This window comes from Poecilia mexicana, unplaced genomic scaffold, assembly GCF_051168715.1.
Source record: "Poecilia mexicana isolate PSO_F unplaced genomic scaffold, ASM5116871v1 scaffold_6, whole genome shotgun sequence".
Classification (NCBI taxonomy): Eukaryota; Metazoa; Chordata; class Actinopteri; order Cyprinodontiformes; family Poeciliidae; genus Poecilia; species Poecilia mexicana.
Window position 1 is genome coordinate 29111209 of NW_028263375.1, and position 19659 is coordinate 29130867.

General features: G+C 39.3%; 1 protein-coding gene across 4 annotated transcripts in view; it reads left to right on the top strand.

Moving 5' to 3' along the window:
* The window catches only part of LOC106922992 (pleckstrin homology domain-containing family A member 7-like), a 140449-nt gene that overhangs the window by 86491 nt on the left and 34299 nt on the right, over nucleotides 1-19659 (top strand). For all 4 annotated transcript variants that reach the window (XM_088006550.1, XM_088006551.1, XM_088006552.1 and 1 more), the window contains 4 exons: nucleotides 534-651; nucleotides 7899-8003; nucleotides 10005-10077; nucleotides 13162-13262. In XM_088006550.1, the coding sequence (XP_087862676.1) occupies nucleotides 534-651; nucleotides 7899-8003; nucleotides 10005-10077; nucleotides 13162-13262 (397 nt within the window). The remainder of the gene's footprint in view (nucleotides 1-533; nucleotides 652-7898; nucleotides 8004-10004; nucleotides 10078-13161; nucleotides 13263-19659) is intronic.

Here is a 19659-nt window from a genome sequence, read left to right on the forward strand (position 1 = left end):
TAAAGCTACATACCACGACCTGCTGCTTTGTGCGCTCTTGTATTTTACTTCACAGTCCATTTATCTGCTTCCTGTTACGCGCCAGTTGCTTGAGGCAATTTATTTACACTAATGTGTTGGTACAAAAAAGGAAATGGATTCATTGGAAAGATTCCATTCATTGCCATTCAAGGTGTGTGTGGGTTTAGCGTGAGAGTGACACATCCTGCCGTCGGGTCGCTTTAAGTGTCGCAGTGTGAGAGGTTGGCAGCCTGTTCTACCCAGATATTCAAACTGGCAGCCGCTTTTGCTTCCAGACTAGGAGAACTGACTGCTGCTTGTCGACCAGCCACGGAGGGATGGCTTTTACAACCTAGAAAGCAGATAGAGCTTGAATTTTGTGGAGCACTTGTAGATTAAGCAGACCAACGACATTCCATAAACCAAAAGTGTGATTGTAGCTCAATTAATCGGCTGTCTATTTCCGGGGCAGAGCAGTCTGACACTCGTTCCTTTGTGTGTGTGTGTGTGTGTGTGTCTGCGTGTGTGCGCAGGTCGCAGGGTCCTCGCATGATGTCCAGATTCACGGCTGAGCAGCTCTCCAGCACCACTGTGAGTGAGGCCTCCACCGCCATCACCTCCTCCACCGTGGACTCCACCTCTGCCTCCAAGGTTGGTGGGCATGTCTGTGCTTTTCTATAAGTTACCTGCTTGTTTTTGTGACATTCTGCGGTCGGCCAGAACATGATGTTTGTAACTTTGTCCACGTGTAACAAAGAGCGACATGGAGAAATCAACAGGTGCCTCGAATTGGACAATTTTACGTCGGCTGGACGTGAATGTTGATCAGAAATCTGAGGCTCAGTAACTAAACCCAAAATCAGCTTTTTTGTTTGTGGAGAGAAGCTGTATAAATGGAGCTATAAGGTTCTGTCATTTGATGCTGTACAAATTGTGACATTTAAAAGTGTTTAATCTTGTAATATTTGGTCTTAAGCTGTCTTAGTGCTGCCCTCTTTGGGTTGGAGGCTGGCTACTGCAGTTGAATTTCCCAGTTGGCTACAAACGGTGCAGCTCAGTTGATATCTACGTCTGTTTTTAGAAACCCAAATGGAAGTTCGAAAAACGGTGTGGATGTGAATTTGTGATGTCTGATATAAAGGCTCACTTCACTGCTTCATGTACGGCGTCAGATTTCTGCCAAAAACTGTGAGGTACTTAAAAAGCACACACCACAGCACATTTATTAACTTTCACTTAAGGTTAAATAAATGTAAACTTTGACTCGCTGCGAACGTCACAGAATTTCCTAAACAAGCTTCGAAGTTAAAGCTCTCCGATTCAGATCACGCGTAGGTCCTGAGCCCTTCCGTCTTTGCCGAGCAGAGATGCCGCCGAGGCTTTTTGCTCCTGTTACTCTATCTCTTACGCTTTAACACCCTCGTCTCCGGCTCCGTTTTCTCCGGCTTCTCCGGCTCCGTCAACAGGTGCCGCGGGACCCACATTGAACTCGTGTCATCGAGTAAGGCGCAACAGATGACAAGACATCCATCAAGACGCCCAATCACGGCTTCCAAGCCCAGTGTTTTATCGGCCCCGCGGCCGTCCCAGGTGCTCTGGCTCATCACTCCCCTGCCTGTCATCAGATGGCGGTAAAATAAAGCCCACACTGACGAGAACAACTCTGGAGAAAGAGGCCTGTCTGGGAGAAGAAGATGAATCATTGGTATCCCCTCTCACGCAGCACACCACCATCTCGATTTGAAAGCTGCCGTCTGAATAAGTCATATCTATTCCTCCCCTGACAAGGCATCAGAGGGTGTGCTGAAACAGAAATTACCCACTTCCCCTCCGAGAGTAATGTGTCACAATTCTCTCCTCAGCTAAAGCAGCCTTCATAATATCTAGGAATGGGATTAATCAAAGTGACATGTAGGGGTCCCTGCTGCATGTTCTGGATTTTATTTTATTTATTTTTTTGTTTTGGTGCATTCATAAGCCTCATCAGCTCCCCTGCCTTACTGTTTAAAAATAACATCTTCCAGCCTAAGAAATAAGCATGTTGAACGTAGTACATGGTTTATCTACTTTTTACCTTTAAGTTTAAGCATTTAGAAAAAAAGAGATAATTTGACAAAAAAAACTACCTCACATTAAACAAACCTGTTGTCACTATGTTTACTAACTTGCCATGTATGCTGGAGTACTGCAAAAATGTAACACGAAGACCTAAAAATGAAAAGCGGTGCACTTTTTATTTCATATGAAGTCACTTCTCCTTTAAAGTTTGCATTGCTTTCCAATTGATTCATCTAGGAATGCAGTTTCAATGCTCCATGAGCAACAATTACTGGGACAGTTAATCATCATGCAAAATGAGTTATTGCATGGCCAATGTGCACTGCCAGTCAGATGGTTGTAAGAAAGATTAAACACAAATTTCCCTTGATAGCTAGTGAAACTGTTCAGAAAACACTGCTGGTTGATTAAGTAGTTTTGACGCGAAGCCTGGACCATCACTCTTGGTTCTAAATGCTGTGATACAATGACATCATCATTATTGATATGGTATTATTATTATTATTATTAGCTTCTTCTTTAGCTTTGATGGTATGGTAGTATCAAACTACTTTTAAAAATGGTTGTTTTCATTTGAGTACAAGTATTTTAAAGGCGGCCTGTTTCCGAGAAAACCCAGACATGCGCGCTCGCGCGCACGCGCACACACACACACACACACACACACACACACACACACACACACACACACACACACACACACACACACAGTCACTTTGGGTGTCAGATGCAAACTGGTGCATGGAGACAGATCAAGTCCACCAGCCTCGTCCTTCTTGCCTTTTTACGGGAGGCTTTGATGGGACGGGAACGAACAGATTTAAGAAGCTCCATCATCAATGCTTTGAAACGTTTCTCTTTGAATTTCTCCATCTGGGTGTTTCTGGAGCCAGGAATGACAGTAGACACACATCAGAGACCTGAATTTGTATATTTGAAATATGAAAGTCTTTTTGGGAAAGACTGGGCGATGCGAGTGAAACGAGCGTCTAATCAAATGAAAAACGGACTCTGCTGTCAACGACAGCCGTTTTTAGGATTTAGATGTCCATCGAATTAGACTAGTTGCTTAGCGGTCATCAGTGATATTAAACTTTTAAGCTTTTTAGACGGACATGAGATAGTTTAAAAAATGAAGAAAAGGGAAGCTGCTTATTCTTAAAGCAGTTTTACCCCAGTTATTTTACATTTGCAGTTTCAGAGAAACGCTTTAGCTAATCTGGGCTAACACAGAATTTTTTGGGAATGTTGACAAATTTTATGGCCTGGTAGTTGCGATATAAAGGTGCCATGTGGAATTTCGGTGAATGCCATACGTCATGTGGCAACAATGACCCAGTTAGGGCTGGAACGATTAATTGTGATGAATCTATTATGGCTATAATCTTCAACTAATTTAGCTATCAATTAATTGTTAACAGGAGTACACAGTATCAAAAAAGGCCATTTGCTAAAAGAATAACACCATCAAAGTAATAACTAAGACAAGATTTACAAAACTATATACATTTTCCATTTAAGATTTAAATAAATGTAAATATGTTCTGCCTAAAATTCCTCAAGTGCCATTATTTTAGCTTCACCAACTTCAAACTCTGTAAAAAAAAAATCTTCTGTTAAGAACCTTTTGTTAGCTAATTATTAATGCGTCAATCAAAAAAATTTAATTCAGCAGATTAGTTGTACACTGACATTGAGCCTTTTCACAAATTGCTGCTTGAAGTATTTTTGTAGTTGCACTTCTATACTTTGCTACAAATGAGCAAGCACTCACTAAAGGAATGCTATGCTACTGCATGTTAGGCAATAAAATGTGAATTTCATTATCTTAAAAAGCAATTTAATTATTTAGTTTCATATTTAAATGTATTTCTAATATTATAAAAATGTTAAATGGAAAATCAGCTGAATGTTTTCCACTTTTTTTTGGCAAATTAATCAATTGTCAGAATAATTGATAAATTAACTGATTTCTACAATATTTATAAGTAGCAGAGCCTAGACCCAATAATTTACTTGATCTCTTTGCTACACAGTTGTTCTGCTTGTGCTGCACTCACCTCGGCATTACGGATGCTTAAAGTAAATCTGACATATTGTCTGATTATTTAGCTAATAATTATGACTATAAATAAACATATTTTATTTCTTTGCATTTATACCTGTGTAAAATGCATCTTTGGTTAAGCTGCCATACATAGGAAGATTCTTTATGATTACTGTAGCCTCGAGGTAAAGCTCTTTAAGAGCCTTTTGCATCTACGACAGATGAATTTCTTTTCATCATCTCTCTGTTCCCATCACCTCTCGAAGAGAGTGAGATAAAAGCTCATGAGATGCAGATAAGAAAATTAAAACATACATCTGAGGGTCTACTTTTAAGTGGTTTTCCTTTTGAGTCCAAAAAGCTACAGAAGTGTAACTCCTGTTGTATTTTGCTCATCTACCAAGAGGAATTGCGAATCAGCTCAAAAATAATTTAGTATTTTATTAACCCAAAATTTTAAACCTGCATATTCTATTTTGTTGTACAAGAAGCTACCTGGCCAGTGACTCTGTCTGCTAAAGGAACCCAGACTCCCTCCACGCTGCCACTCTTTGTCCCCCGATCAGCTGGCAAGTCGGGATTCACATTAAGGGTCGACTCCTGTAAGTGCATCACAAACAAGAGCTCTGAAGGGGACGGGAAGGCATTACTCTTGTTTAATTACTTTGCCCAGAGGAATTAAACTGGCAGTGGTGTGGTCTCGGGACGGTCCCTCTTGGCTTTCAGCTCGCCTAATTGTGTGCCACTCACATAATAAGTAGCTGTTTAGACTCTCAGTCACTCACCTACAAGACAGAATGCTGCCGCGCCGCAGGGACCAGTGGCTGTTCCACAAAATTACCCTTAGCCTAAAAATAGACCTCCGCATTGCACACACACACACACACACACACACACACACACACACACACACACACACACACACACACACACACACATAGAGGCAATGCATGCCACATGAACATGCTTAATATTTACCGCATGGCGATATTGTAGTGTCTCTGTGTGTATTGTCTTCTCGCTTGGCCAACCAGCCTCGCTCTAATTAGTGAGTCTGTTTGCTTCTTTCCAGCTGTGGAACAGCAGACATTCACGCTCACATCAAACAAACATTCACCTCCAGCTCTGATGGGGAATGAAGTTTTTCTTCTGAGATTTTAGAATACTATAGGCCTGTCACTATAAGCAATTAATCAATTAATCGCATGATAAATTCAATTGAGCTCTACAATTTACATTCTGATCATCATTTTTGAAGGGCAACTTTTATTTACATGATTCATTTCATTTATGGTCTCTGCTGTGTGTTTTTTATTTCTGTTTTCCTTAGTGTTTTTGCTCATCACGTTTTATTTTAAATATTTGAAATTTCTTCCAGTTTTAGTGTCAAGTTATTGTTTTTTACAAAATTAAAGTTTTTGGCCTACAAGAAACCAAACTTACATGATGGTGTCTGAAAACGATCTCAAAACAATATTGTTTTTTTTAATCGCAATAATTTCTGGGACAATTTATCGTCCAGCAAAACTGATCGTGCCAGGCTTAGATAAGTTATTTTATGATCAGTGTACAAGTTAGATAACATGTAGGATGTATTGAGCTATAGTTATATTGCTAAAGTATTACCTAAGTAAAAATGTTTTTAAAAATAACACAAGGTATAATTTATAAAATTTCCACAAAAAACCTGCAAAACGTTAGATATTTTTAAAAAATCACCAATCACTTAGAAATAAAAATAATTTCCACTCTTTATTCCTCAGACAGTCTAATTTTTTGTACATTAGAGTGAAAATACATTTTAGTGTGTTCAAAACAGACAATGCCGATTGGTAGTTGCTGGGATTTTTACATGGAGTTCCTCAGGGTTGAGTGTTTGGAACAATGTTGTTCCTTTTTCATATCAGTGATGTGTGTAAAGTTTTTATACTGTCTGAAGATTACCAAAACATTTATTTTGCTGTGTAAAGAACATAAATCCACTTCACAACCAATTCGAGGAGAGCTGAAATACCTGGTTTGATGTTAATACACTGACTTTAAATCAGAGTAAAACGATTCTCCGTCAACCACTTTAACAACTTAAATTTTGATGATTGATTCGGTTTTGTCATTTCCTTTTTCTTTTTCACTTTATTTAGATTTAATTCCGTTTTTCCTTTAACCCTCCTCTTTGCTGTCTCCTCTCCTTTGGATTTGGATTCTTACAAAATACAAGTTGATTCTCTTTTAAATCTCAGTGAAGGCACTGCAGCCGCACAAGTGAGTTTCTCAAGGGAAATTATATCTGTTGAGGATACAGGCACTTCAATACGCACATGCTATTATTAGCAAGGAATGCTTGCTCTTTGTCAGCTATCTTTCATATACATAGCATGTTGGCCTCATCCATCATCACCAGAGCCTGTCACCGCCGACAGACAAGTATACAGAGTCACTCACTAAACTTTCCTGTCAGCAGTTTTGTACAAATAAAAATGAATAAATGAATTTGTATACAGACGCTTTTACTTGAACACCCCTAAATAAAATTCAGCTCAATCAATTACCTTTAGGAGTGACATAAACAGTAGATGGTGTGTAATTTAATCCCAGCATTCAGCTGTTAGGAGGTTGTTGAGAACATTAGTAGCATCATGAAGACCAAAGGACACAGCAGGCAGGTTTGGGAGAAAGTGGAGAGGTTGAGTCAGTGGAAGGTTATAAAACAATCTCCCAACATGCAGATCACATCAGAAAAAGCCAATTTAAACATCAGAAAATGGAAAGAAGAACATTAAGCTGAGAAGCAGCCAAGTAGCCAGTAGTGCACCCTTATCCCATTGGGGTGGTCAGGGGTGCTGGTATCTATCTCCAGCTGTCAACAGGTGAGAGGCGGGGTCACCCTGGACAGGTCGCCAGTCCATCGCAGGGCAATTATCCAAACTTGCAAACCTCCTATCATTTTATGCTACTGATTTAATATTGTCTGTTCGCCCAGTGATTCTTTGAAAACCTGTTAAATAAACACGTAGTCATGCATGAGGTTCAGCTGTTTTGCTTTGAATGGTGGGAATAATTTGGGTGGGAAAAATGGTTTTAAGTTGTAGCCCAAAAGACTTTTAGCTGAAGTTGTCGTTAAGAAGGTTGTACAAATTTTCAGACTTTGCCATTTACAAAAGTTTGAAAAAGGCAGATGAAATTTTGAAACCATTTCAGGGGTATAAGTACTTCTGCGAGACATACAATATAATACACTGCAGTCACCATTGATTCTCAGAGTTACTGACTCACTTTCTTTGATTTCTCTATGTACTTTTCCATATAGAGATGTGTAAACCTCTGACTTTCACTTCAGTCCTCCTTCTCTCCCAGGATAGAGAGGTTTTGTCTTTGTTTGACAAATATTATAGCAACAGTGAGTGTCACTGTCAGAAATCAGGTAGAAAATTGTCTGTCGCCAAGTAATGACTATAATTAGGCAACAATTGGGGCAGAAAAGGAGAGGTATCAAAAAAAAGAGATAATGATAGCGTGGATGAAGGCCCGTGCTGGGCTGCTGTAAGTGAGATTGAATGCTCTGATTAAGAGCAGAGCGCCAATTATATCCCACTCGGATGAAGTCAGATGTCTTCCTTTTAATCTCAACTTCTAAACCACAGATTAGATACAGAAGTTTAGCATTTAGAGCTAAAATGAACGTGCTTATCTACTGTATTGGTTTAAGAGCCTGTTTTTAAGTTACCTTGATGCCATGGAAAGATTTCTTGACTGACTGAATTATCCCTGGTTGTTTGGGTTTTGTGTGTTGCAGGCATCTCGATCCAGTGGGAAGACTCACAACTTTGGGAAAAGAGAACAATCCATCAAGAGGAATCCTAACGTCCCAGTGGTGGTCCGAGGATGGCTGTACAAACAGGTAGACGACCCCCCTGCTCAAATATTGTAGTCCATTTCCTCATGTTCGGGACTTATTTTAGTTCAATCTGGAAAGACTCAGACTGAGAAAAAGGAACAATTAAAAGATTTAATGACAGGAAGATTTAATGTCTTCGCCGCTGGCTCACTTCTGTTGCCAGACCATAAGATGCTTGTTGCATTCTGGGAAAAAATGCTTGACACTATTCTATAAAATACAAAATTTTCTTTTGTACATTTTTGTCGTAATGTAGGTGTTACATTTCATTTATAAAAAAGAGTTAAATTTCATTTGGTGAAACCTGTCAGACTATATCTGATTTATGTCCAACAAAGATTTTCTTAAATTGTATTTTTTGTCATTGCTTACATCATCACCACAATAATACTGGGATGAAATTGGACAGGTTTTTTTACGTTACCAAATGAGAAAGAAATTGAGCATTATTGTGCTTTTGAACCATCTTACCATCACCCTGTTGTCTGACAATTTTATGAAGGTTAGTCTTTACCATTCCTTTATCATTCTTTGGATTATAGATATCTTTGTGCAGTATCTTTGGGCTTAGCAGTGTTTGCCAACAACTAACACCGATACTTACTGTGGAATGTTGGTAGGAATTGATGCATGGTTGAAATATCTCAACCATGCATCAATGGTTGCATTGATGCATGGTGACTGCACAACTGTGTATGGAAAAAAAAAGCAGATTCAAATGCAGGAAATGCTAAAGCAGTGAAATAACGGGAACCCCAGAGCCATGAGCTATGTCATAATATAGGCATATATATGATACAGGTGTCATGATAGGCACCTTTAGATAGGCATCTTTAAAAATAAATGTTTTTATGAAATTTATATGTCATTCAAAAACATAACGTTTTCAGACTCTTGTCTTATTAAAAGAAAGACTGCCAATTTCCACATTTTTCGGATCATCAATTATTTTCTATTTTGTTGGCCAAATTTTTTTTTTTTACCATTCTTGAGTTCAGCAGCCAAACAAAATCATTTTAAGGGCCACAAATGGCTCTCGGGCCACACTTTGGTGTCCGAACTTTGATTGGACTACATTGTAACCGTGATGATACAGGGTCAAGCTGCTGTTGATTGGATCGCCATCTTGACCAGCAGCGAATCTGAGAAACATGTATTATTATTATCCCTTTACACCTGTGTTGTTGTTATTATTATTATTATTATTATTATTATTATTATACAGATGTCCCCTCTCCACCAAATTCCACTCCAGTTGGGTCAGTAAAGTTTCGGCTTTTTTCCGCGGCCCACTTTTACTCCTCCCTGATTTATTCTGTGTACTTTAGGAATGTGGAGCACCTGGTGTTTGATCGCAGTTGGGATATTACTGGAGAGTGTTTGCTTATTTAAAGTTCTCCTTAAAATAACCGGCGCTCGGCACCGCCCCGCCGGAAAGACGCCTGGCCTCGCTACGATGCAAACGGCGAGACGACGAGAATCAAGACGGCAGCAAACAGTGGCACACGCATCACTATGCGTGACACCTATATCACAATTACAACGCCTCGTACCTCACACTCGGGTCAGCATCCCTGTGGCCAGTTGGACAGAGTGTGTTTTATTCCTTTCATCTGCCCACACCGCAGATACCACACATTTTCTACATTTTGAGCAAATGGGAAGAGTATTTATAACTTTGTTTGAGGTTGGAGGGTTTTTTTTTTTCTGCTTCTGCTGTGTCACCTCTCCTCTTTAAATGGCTCCATTTTTAGCAGGCGAACATTCAGGATGAAACAAGCAGTGGAACGAAGCAGCGAGCCTGTAAACATTCTCTACTGGTGTCCGGCTCACTTTTCCTCTAATAAAGGCGGTTTCTCTCCATATCTGCTTGGTCTTGTCACAAATTCTCATTTCTTGCTTCCGTCACTCTGTGGACTTTGCAGTACATTATTATTATTATTATTATCATTATTATTATTATTATAATTCATGATTGTTTTGCCTCTTGTTTCCTCTCTGCAGGACAGCTCTGGGATGCGCCTTTGGAAGAGGAAGTGGTTTGTCTTGTCTGATTTCTGCCTTTTCTACTACAAAGGTGAGTCTGTGCAACAAGACCTAACATGAGCAAAACAGTTTGTTTTTTACACGGTATACAACTATAAAAACATAATAAACTGATGATCAAATAAGTAAGGGGTGTCAATGGAAACCAAAAAATAAAAAAACGTGGTGAAGGAAAAACGTGTAGCTTTAAGCTGGAATTTTAGACAGTATTTCAACTTTGCCAAGTTAGATGGAAAAAAGGAAAGAACAGAGCATAAATACACCAAATTTCCTGTTATTTGTTTAAAAGTAGCAGTCGGAACCAACAGCCAACACGCCTCCATAAGAAATATATAATTTCCTTTCTGGAAGCATGCAATCCACTGCAAAAACACAACATCTTACCAAGTACTTTTGATCCAGTTTGTAGAGCAAATATTTAGTTTTGTCTTCAAATAAGACAAAACTAACTTACAAGTAACTTTTTAGCCGGATGTAAGAGCTTGTTTAAGTAAATATTCCTTTAATGTTTATTTTTAGGAAGTATTACTTCCAGATTTATTTCACTTCTAACATTTTTCATCTGCCAATCGAGCTAGTATTTTTTTTAAATCAATATTAAGGATTTTTTTTTTTTACTCTAAGCAATCTCCTATTTCTTGCTAAAAAGTGTCTTATAAGTTAGTTTTGTCTTATTTCAAGTGTACTGAGATATTTACTCTAGAAACTAGACAATAATTGGTAACATGTTGTGTTCTTGCGGTGTTGCTTTTCTACTTCCCCCAACTTGCTAAAAATGAAAATAGCTAACTTAATCAAAAATTGTCCGATTCCGCGGCCAGTTTCTCTTTAATCCTTCATTCATATTTCTTGATAAAACTATTTATATTCTGATTATCACTTGCCTGCTTGCTGAGATCGGTCATGAAATTTTAAGTTGGAAAACTTTGCAAGTGCAAATCCCTGAGTTTGTCAGTGATTAGTTGTGATGGTACCAACTTGGTCCAGAACTCTGTGTGTCAATCTACATTAAATTAAATTAAAAAAAAAAAAAAACAGTGTATATGTCACAAATTTGACTTTGTATGAACTGTGTAGAAAAATGCCGACAGCTTGACATGCTCTGATTGTTTTTGTGAAGTGGAACTGACGAAGGAGGCAGTAAATCAGTCTTGGCGTCCTTTAATTGGATTTTTCCTAGTGAAACACGTATGTGACAAGAGCTCACACACACACATCACACACACACATCACACACTAACCGCTGGGCTCTGTCGTTCTTCCTGTCTTAATCCGCCTCTCTGCGCGCTCCTTCGCCATCTCCGTATATTTTTGACTGATCCTTTTGGGAGTCGCCTCGGCAGCAGGGTGGCATCGATTCGCCACAGTTTCAGTTTTGTCTCTTTTCAGTTCAAAGGTTTCTGCTCTCAAAGTGAAAAGTCTTGATCCGGTACGCTCGTCATTTCCTTTCATCTCGTGTGTTCACGAACACAAACACATGTTGGTCTTTCTATAATGTCGTGGGTACTGGTTTCCATTAGGGCTCTAGATTTCGTTTGTTTTTGCTTTTATTTGTCGCTTTTTAAACAATAAAATACAAGAAAGATCATAAACAGCTAAGTACTTCAATAATTCATAAAGCTGCGGTGTGTAACTTTTATAAAAATTATGTCTTTTTACATATTTGTTGAAACTGTTACTGTGTCGTAACCATATGAGGTGATGAGACAGACAATCTGTCTTCTCCCAGTGCTCCCAGTTCCATTAGATAACCAATCAGAGCCCGCCTCAAAACAAAACAACAGAAGCAACAAATAAAATGAATCATGAAGTCTCTGTAAATAAAGTTGTCCTCCAAAGAAAGGGGCTGAAGATTTTTATCATCCAGTTTTTGGTAGAAAAAGAGAGAAAAGATGAAAATGATAAATCACACAAATGGAAATTATTCAGCTTATTTTATGTTATCATGCCAATAACTAATTTATTGCGACAGGCCTCAGTAAGAGTGAAGTGTATACTCTTAAAAGTGTTTGGTAAAAAGGCGGCTCAAGTAACAGATGAAGCATCATCAGATGGAGCAGAATGTAAAGTTTTACAATTCTAAAATAACAAAATCAAGCAAAAGAAACATTTGTCCAAGTCAGTTTCTTTCAATAAAAAAATCTTCTGAAACTTTAACAAAAGCAGCAGGTCTGTGAAGTTTCTCACTGTGGGTACAGGAGCCAGACATCTTACTCAAGTAACAGCAGCAAAAAAAATAGGCTCTTAAAATTAAAAAGTACTCAAGTTATTCAAGTAAATGGAACTAGGTACTAGATAACTCTTAATTTAACTCTGAGCTGATCAGGTTTGCTCCGTGTGTGTGTGTGTGTGTGTGTGTGTGTGGGTGTGTGTGTGTGTGTGTGTGTGTGTGTGTGTGTGTGTGTGTGTGTAAGGTGGCTCCCATCGTCTCGTCCACCATGTGGGGAATGTGTCCTCCAAACGACCTTGGATTATTTTCAACCCAACTGCCCGTGTAATCTACAGCGTCACCTTATCACCGTCCATCCAAACACTCGGAGATGTGGACATGTGGCATGAGCACATTCCTTCATATCAGCAGTGAATTTTACAATGAAGCAATCATTGAACGCACACGCACGCATGCACACATGCAAACACACACACACCAAACACACGCACACATGCAAACACACACACACCAAACACACACACACATGCAAACACACGTAGCGTTGTAATTCTCTGAGACGATACCGAGTGGAAAGCCAACATGTACAGAGTTGTAAGCATAGAGCGATATTTTTAAAAATGTGAGAACATCTTTCCCCAAGCAACAGCTTTAGGCGTTAAGACAAAAGTTTAGGGTTAAGGTTAAAGGTCAAAGGCTGGAGAAACGCATGTTTGGTGGATGGTTAGCATTTACTCCGCTGCTCATTTAGATTCTGGCACATGGAGCAACGGCATGAGAGCGTCGTGTCGCTGGTGGCAGGAGGAGCGTGAAATTAGAGGGTGATGAGTGATACTTATTTTATTGCCCCTTCCTTTCCTCTCTATCTTTATCTCTGTTTTCCCTCACCTACCCCGCCCTGATTATCCACTCCCTCACTCACTTTCTCCCTCTCTCTCTCTGCAGACAGCAGAGAGGAGGCGGTCTTGGGCAGTATTCCTCTGCCCAGCTATGTCATTTCACCCGTTGGCCCCGAAGATCACATCAGCCGCAAGTATGCCTTCAAGGTACGCCTCTTTTTGTTGTCGGCACTCTTTCTATGCTGCCTGGTAGTTCTTTTTTTTTTTTTTTTTGCTCTAATGTGATTGTGTTTTTCTTTTAAAGTTAAGATGAAAATGTTTTGTTGTTTTGTTGTAATAACAATAAGCAGCAATTATTTCTCAGCTCATCATTTCTCTAATGTTCTTCAAGTCGGCTAGCGCACAATTTACTGAACGAAATCATCGAAACTTCAAAAGCGGCGGTAAAAAGGAATCGCAGGGTTTCTCTTTCACGTCAACAAGAAGAAATAAACCGTCTTGATGCTGTGCGTCATGACCGCCGGTTGAAAGTGATTCCATCCTGACTGACAGATAATGTTTTTTTTTTCCTCCGACTGGAACCACTTGAGATAAAATGCATGTGCGCTTCCTGCTATTTAAAGCTGAGAAGTTTCCACTGAGTTATTTCTGTCATTTCAGCCTGAGAAGCTCATGCTAACCGACAATACAGCAAATTGCCCTTTATAACCCTTGAACTTTTCCACATGTTGTCATGTTACGATCACAAACCTGGATGTTTTTTATTTGGATTTTAAGTGTGTGGCTTTTGGATCTAGCTTCCTAAAGTCCATACGCTGTAGAAACACTTTCTGTAATTACAGCAGCAAGTTTTTTAGTGCAGGGGTTCACAAACTTTTCAACTCCCCAAACAGCTTCCATTTTCATATTTACTGATATTTATTGATGCTCTCGGTTAGTTAAAACTTTGCAAACTTTGTAGCAACTTTTCAAATTCCTCTAGCCACATTTTTTCTCAAAAAAGTAAATTTGTCTTGTTTTAACTTTCAAACAACAAAAATCAAGTTTGGCCAAAATCAGACTGGGGAGGTCAGGCTTTTTGTAAAGAACGACAATGGGCCAGAAAATTTAAATTGGTACTTTTCAAATTTTTTTCTTTCCACATTTCAATAAAAACAAGATCTATGGAGTATAAAACAGAGTATAAAATTAACATCTTCAATATGGTAAGATAAAGTGAAACTCAGGAAGAGTGTATTTACTGACTAGGTGACTTCTGACGGTATTTCATTCCAACATATTATATTTTGAGGTGTTAGGGTAAAGAGGCTTGAATACAAATTGATTTTGTTCCATTTTTATGAACTACTTTCTGTTGTTCTTTCACATAAAATTCAAATATAAAACACTGATGTCCTAATTTGTTAAAATGTGGGGAAAGTTAGGAGGTAAAGACACGTTTGCATGTCTCTGCAACATACGGATAGATAAGCATTTCCATAAAGAGATATTTTTGTGGTTTATCACACAGGTTCACATTTATGTGCATTCATGTCTTTAGTCTATTCTAGTTGTGCTTCACAGATTGGATTATTAACCACATCTTTACCTACCCCTACACCCCCACCTGTTGGAGCAGCGTCCATTACAGCCGACTGTCTGTCTGTCAGTGTCTCTGTCGACACCGAACGGCAGGAAGCCTCTCGGCTCCCCGAGGCGCAGCTTTTTCTTTTTACTGTTGTTTGTCTTTACAGTTCAGCCTGACAGCACTATGAGCAGATGCTCGTTTTTCTACGAATCCATCCAGACTCATGTGGGAGGGTCTACATGTCACGGCTGTTTTTGTTCGAAGGGTGAAAGCCCATAAAAACCAAACGGTTGCCTCAGCCCGAGTTGTTATGACAAGTTGCTGTGGTAACGCCTTGGCACAGAAGGCTCAGAGCCAATCACACCTGCAGCCTTTGCACCTTGTTCCTAATTAAAGCCTGAGATAAATGGTGTTTTATACTTCTGGCCGGACGGGATCATCTGCTCATCTGTCTGCTGAGTTCTGTTCACGACAAGGCAAACGTGACACAAAACGCTTTTCCACTTTGTGACAGTGTGGAATCTGTTAAGGTTCAATTTTGATCCATTTACATGAACTTTCTAAGGCCCTGAAATGTGGAAAGCAAAGGTTTTTAAATGTGTGCTTTCTTTCTATCATTATATTAAGTTTTCATGTATAATCACTGCAATGAAAGATACAAGTCGTCTGGATTCTTTGGTTCTAGATTGTGTGTTTTTTTTTCTATTTTCTTATAATGTAGGTCAAATATTGGAGAGTTTACTTATTATTTTGGCCTCTCTAGAAAACATAAAATATCTTTTTTAGTGTACTTTTTTCCCAGTAAAGTGACAGTATTGCTGTTTCTCTTCCCCTTTCCTAAAATATATCCAATTTTCTTTTTTCAATTTTACCATCTCTTCAAGGTAAAACTCTCTTAAATCAATCAAATACCTATAAAGTGTTAAAACTGCCTGTTTAATTTCACCTTAACACCCTTGAATCCAATAAGTCCAAAGTCTTTCAGGGGACGACAAAATGAAACGGCTGTCTGCTTTGTGAAGCCTGGGTTTCTTTCATTTGGCCTACGAGGTTTTCTGCACGAATCTGGTTCATGTCCACCAAACTCTGCTCAGTTTGAGTTCAGCAGGATTTCCAGACACTCTGATACTGAAAACAGCAGAAGGGGGTTGGAACGAGGTCGCCATGTTGCACTACAATGAGAAACAAACACATTTGATTGGTTGTATTTGTTGATTAAACTCCATCTCCAGCACATCCACGGTCAGCTGCATATCACACCCCGCTCCCCCCACCCGTCCATGCTCCCCCTGCCCCTCTATTTACCGAACCCTCTCCCCTCTCTTGTTGCCGTTGGCCGGCTGCCTGGCTGGGACCTCCCTCCCTCCCTGTGAGTGTGTTGAGCCGTCCAGTGAAAGCCCGCCCATAAATAGGTACTCACTCCACTGCTGTGGTGTCGGCTCTCTCTCTCTCTCCCTCTCTCTCTCTGGCCAGATGTGACCCTTCCTCATCCCTGTCGCCTGCTGTCGCTGTGGCTTTGTTGGTTATAAATATGGGAGAATATACAACGGCTGCGTATATTCCTGTGTTTTTGATGCATGTCTTGAGAGGAGCGTGTTTGTTTTCGGCTGATGTTTTATTTGACTGTCTGTGTTATCGCCCTTATCTTGATTTCATTTGTCATTGTTATCGTCGTTTGACTCTTTTACCTCACCTTGTCCTGTTGTTACATAATGGATCTTCCTGGTGTTTGTCTGTGTGGCCAGACCACTGTGTTTTTCTTCTGTCAGATCTGCTGCCTGTAACTTGTCACACAACTTCTCTGGGAAGTAGCAGAAAGGGAAAGAATAAGAAAGTAGTTCTAAATCTGAACATGAGAAAGCTGTTATATTCTGGAGTTACGCTAATGAGAAACGTCTCTTTTGTTGAGGTTTGACATTTTAGGACTTAGAAAAAATAAGGCCTGTATTTATAGAATTTAATTTATATGTAGGTCATATTTATATTACTCAAGATGGTGGTTTAGGTAGACTAAGGGGAGCATTGATGAATAAAAAATCCAGATTGCCCTAACAATGAAATCTTCTAAAACAGAAAACCTGATTGATCGATTAAATCAATTTATCACCCAGGAGATTAAAGAAGAATGACACTTTTTCACATGTGATTTCAATTGTGTTTCTTATTTATAGAAAACGCAGCGTTTGCAAAATCGCGGAGGCTTTTTTCTACACTAGTGCAATAGTGACAAAGTTTTGCACACCTTTGTGATGGAGACGCAGCTGGAGCGGCTCAGAGAGCGTCAGTCCTCGTCAGTCTCATCGGTTCGGTGTTGCATACAAAACAGTTGGATGTGAAAACTGTTTCCTGTTAAGCAGTTAACTGTCCGACATCCACAGACTGATGTACCTTTTTTCTTTTACTTATGTTTACTTTGTTGTTGTCCAAAGTAAACATTCATTCACCACCGTTTTTCGTTGTCATAAAAACAGCACACCAGCAAAAACACGTCATTCCATTGTAATGCAGTAGTGGACAGTGATGATGAGGGCTTGTTTTAACCAGAGCACCAAATACTGAATACCGAAGAACTGTAAAGTCAAATGGGGAGTTGGTCCGCTCCAACACCTTAAGCTTGGCCCAAATTGGCTCATTAACAGGACAAGTACAGCAGAAAAATCCACAACAAAAATGGCTGAAAATTAAATAATTAAGATGCTACCATGGCTAATTAAAACATTCTAAATTAAGCTGGGATTAAAATGGATTTTAAAGCGAGAGGAGCAGAAACAAAAGTGAGCAAATATTCCTCCTCCACAATGTGGGCGATGATAAGGTCATACAGAGAACATTATCATCATTATTGCTGCTAAAGGTGCTTCCAAGCGTTTCCATTTTGGCTAACAACGTGGAATCTCTGTGTGTTTTTGCACTCTTGAGCTGAAACATGAATATTTTTTACACACCAGACACTGTTTCCGTGCAGAGCCAAAAACACCAACAAGCTTTCCGTCTAAGTGCTTCCAGTTTAAATCCGGTTTTCGTGGTGGCAGGTTGGGGAGAAGGTAACTTATCCGGAGCTTTGTGGCGCTCTGGCAGCTGTGGCTTATCGGTGAGAACACAAGCGACTCTTTAAATAGCACCTGAAAAAAAATCGAGAGTTTGTCAGCGGTTGTCCGAAGGCGACGACTGAGCACCATTGTGAGCTTTTGTGTGTGTGTGTGTGTGTGTGTGTGTGTGTGTGTGTGTGTGTGTGTGTGTGTGTGTGTGTGTGTGTGTGTGTGTGTGTGTGTGTGTGTGTGTGTGTGTGTGAGAGAGAGAGACAGAGAGAAAGAGAGGGAGAGACGTAAGCGATATTTTCAGGCTGCGGCAGGAGTGGACACGGAAAAAGGCAGGAAGTGATTCAGAGTGGAAAATACTAAACTAAAATAATGAGAGGAAGCGTTTGAAAGGACACAGAGGGTTGAACTGATAAAGGCTTGTTCCTGTGAAAAAGGGGCTCAAAAGAAAAAACGACAGAGAGTGAACGGTGGGATTTTGTTCTCCTTTTTTGTCTCTGCTTCATCAAACACAATTAAACAAAACTGGTGCTGAGGCAGATAATCAGAAACCCGACTTAAAAGTGTCACCAACTCCCACGCGCATCCAAACAGAGCGGCGCGAGCTCTCAGTGTGTGGGTGTGTTAGCCGCGCACACTCAAAGCTCAACGACCCTCTCAGCGTTCCTGATAAAGGCGGCCACGGACTCGTTTTTTTTATTATTAATATTTATTTATTTATCGTCTGCTGAAGGTGTCTGGCGCATGTACCTGTTTTTTGACTGTGTTTTTGTTTTTTTAGTACTTTTGTTTCTTCCTCCGTGTTAAAGTCGAAGCACATTCAGAGTTGAGGTCAGGTTAGGGCGTTTAAAAAGTTACATGTGCAACATTTTACAGTACAAATATCCGTTCATGCCTCTGCACAGCGGTGCTGCACGTGTGAAAACATCTGACTTTTCACCCGGTCTTCTGTCTCGGTAGCTATAAGAGGCCATCTGTCGGGGAGCTGATGGAGAGTCAGGAGGCGCGCTTTGACAGCTGTTTCCTCAGGATGCTCTTTTGCTTTCCTTGAAATGTTTAGTTTATTTTTGGTGTTTGAGACGTAATTTCTAACCAGCCTCCTTCCCATTCCACTGCCTTCTGATCTAACTTAATATGCCTCGGCTTCTGGAGATAACAAGCCCTAATGTGATTCGTAATATTGGTGCTTTTTATCCGGGCAGCATCCTGATGTTTTCAGACATCTGTTTTAGCCAAACAATCTGAAATGTTGGGCCCATACATAGAAAAGAGGCCTGCAATAAAAAGCAGTTCTATTGAATGGCTTTGAAATTATAGAAAAACACCAATGTTGTAGAAATTGCCTACAACTGTCTTTGGTACAAACACCAAAATAGTATGTTGACAAAAGGGTAGATATAGAGATCTCATATTAAATAACTGCCTTTTTAATTTTCAAGGAATAAAAAGTGCGTGCGTTTTTTAGGGTTTTTTTTTTTTTTTAAATAAAATACACTTCACAGATTATAAAGATGTGTTTTTATAAAGTGCATCCAAAATACATTCTTAAAACTTTGGATGTTTTGCCCTTTTTTTACGTCAAGAAATACATTTTTAAAAAGTCTTTTTTTTAATTGATTTTTGTTTTTTGGGGGATAGAGGGGGTTGGTAAAACATTTACAAAAAACACCCTGTGTCAATGTGAAAACCGATTTCCACAAATAAAATAATAAACAAAAATAACAATAAAATAAAAGAAATATTTAACATAAAATAAGTAGATTGCATAAATATTCACCCAAGTCAGTAGTAGATGAACCTTTGGCTGACTGAAGAAACAGTCACAAACATAAAAATAGGAGTATATCACGCATCCCTAAAATATTTTAAATTAAAAAATCTAAAATTATGGTCTTAAATTTATTTTAAAAATGTAAGTTAGCCTTAAATATGTTAATCACAGGTCTTAAATTTTGATAATTTAAACTCTTTTCCGTCAGACTAAAGTTTGAGTCATGCT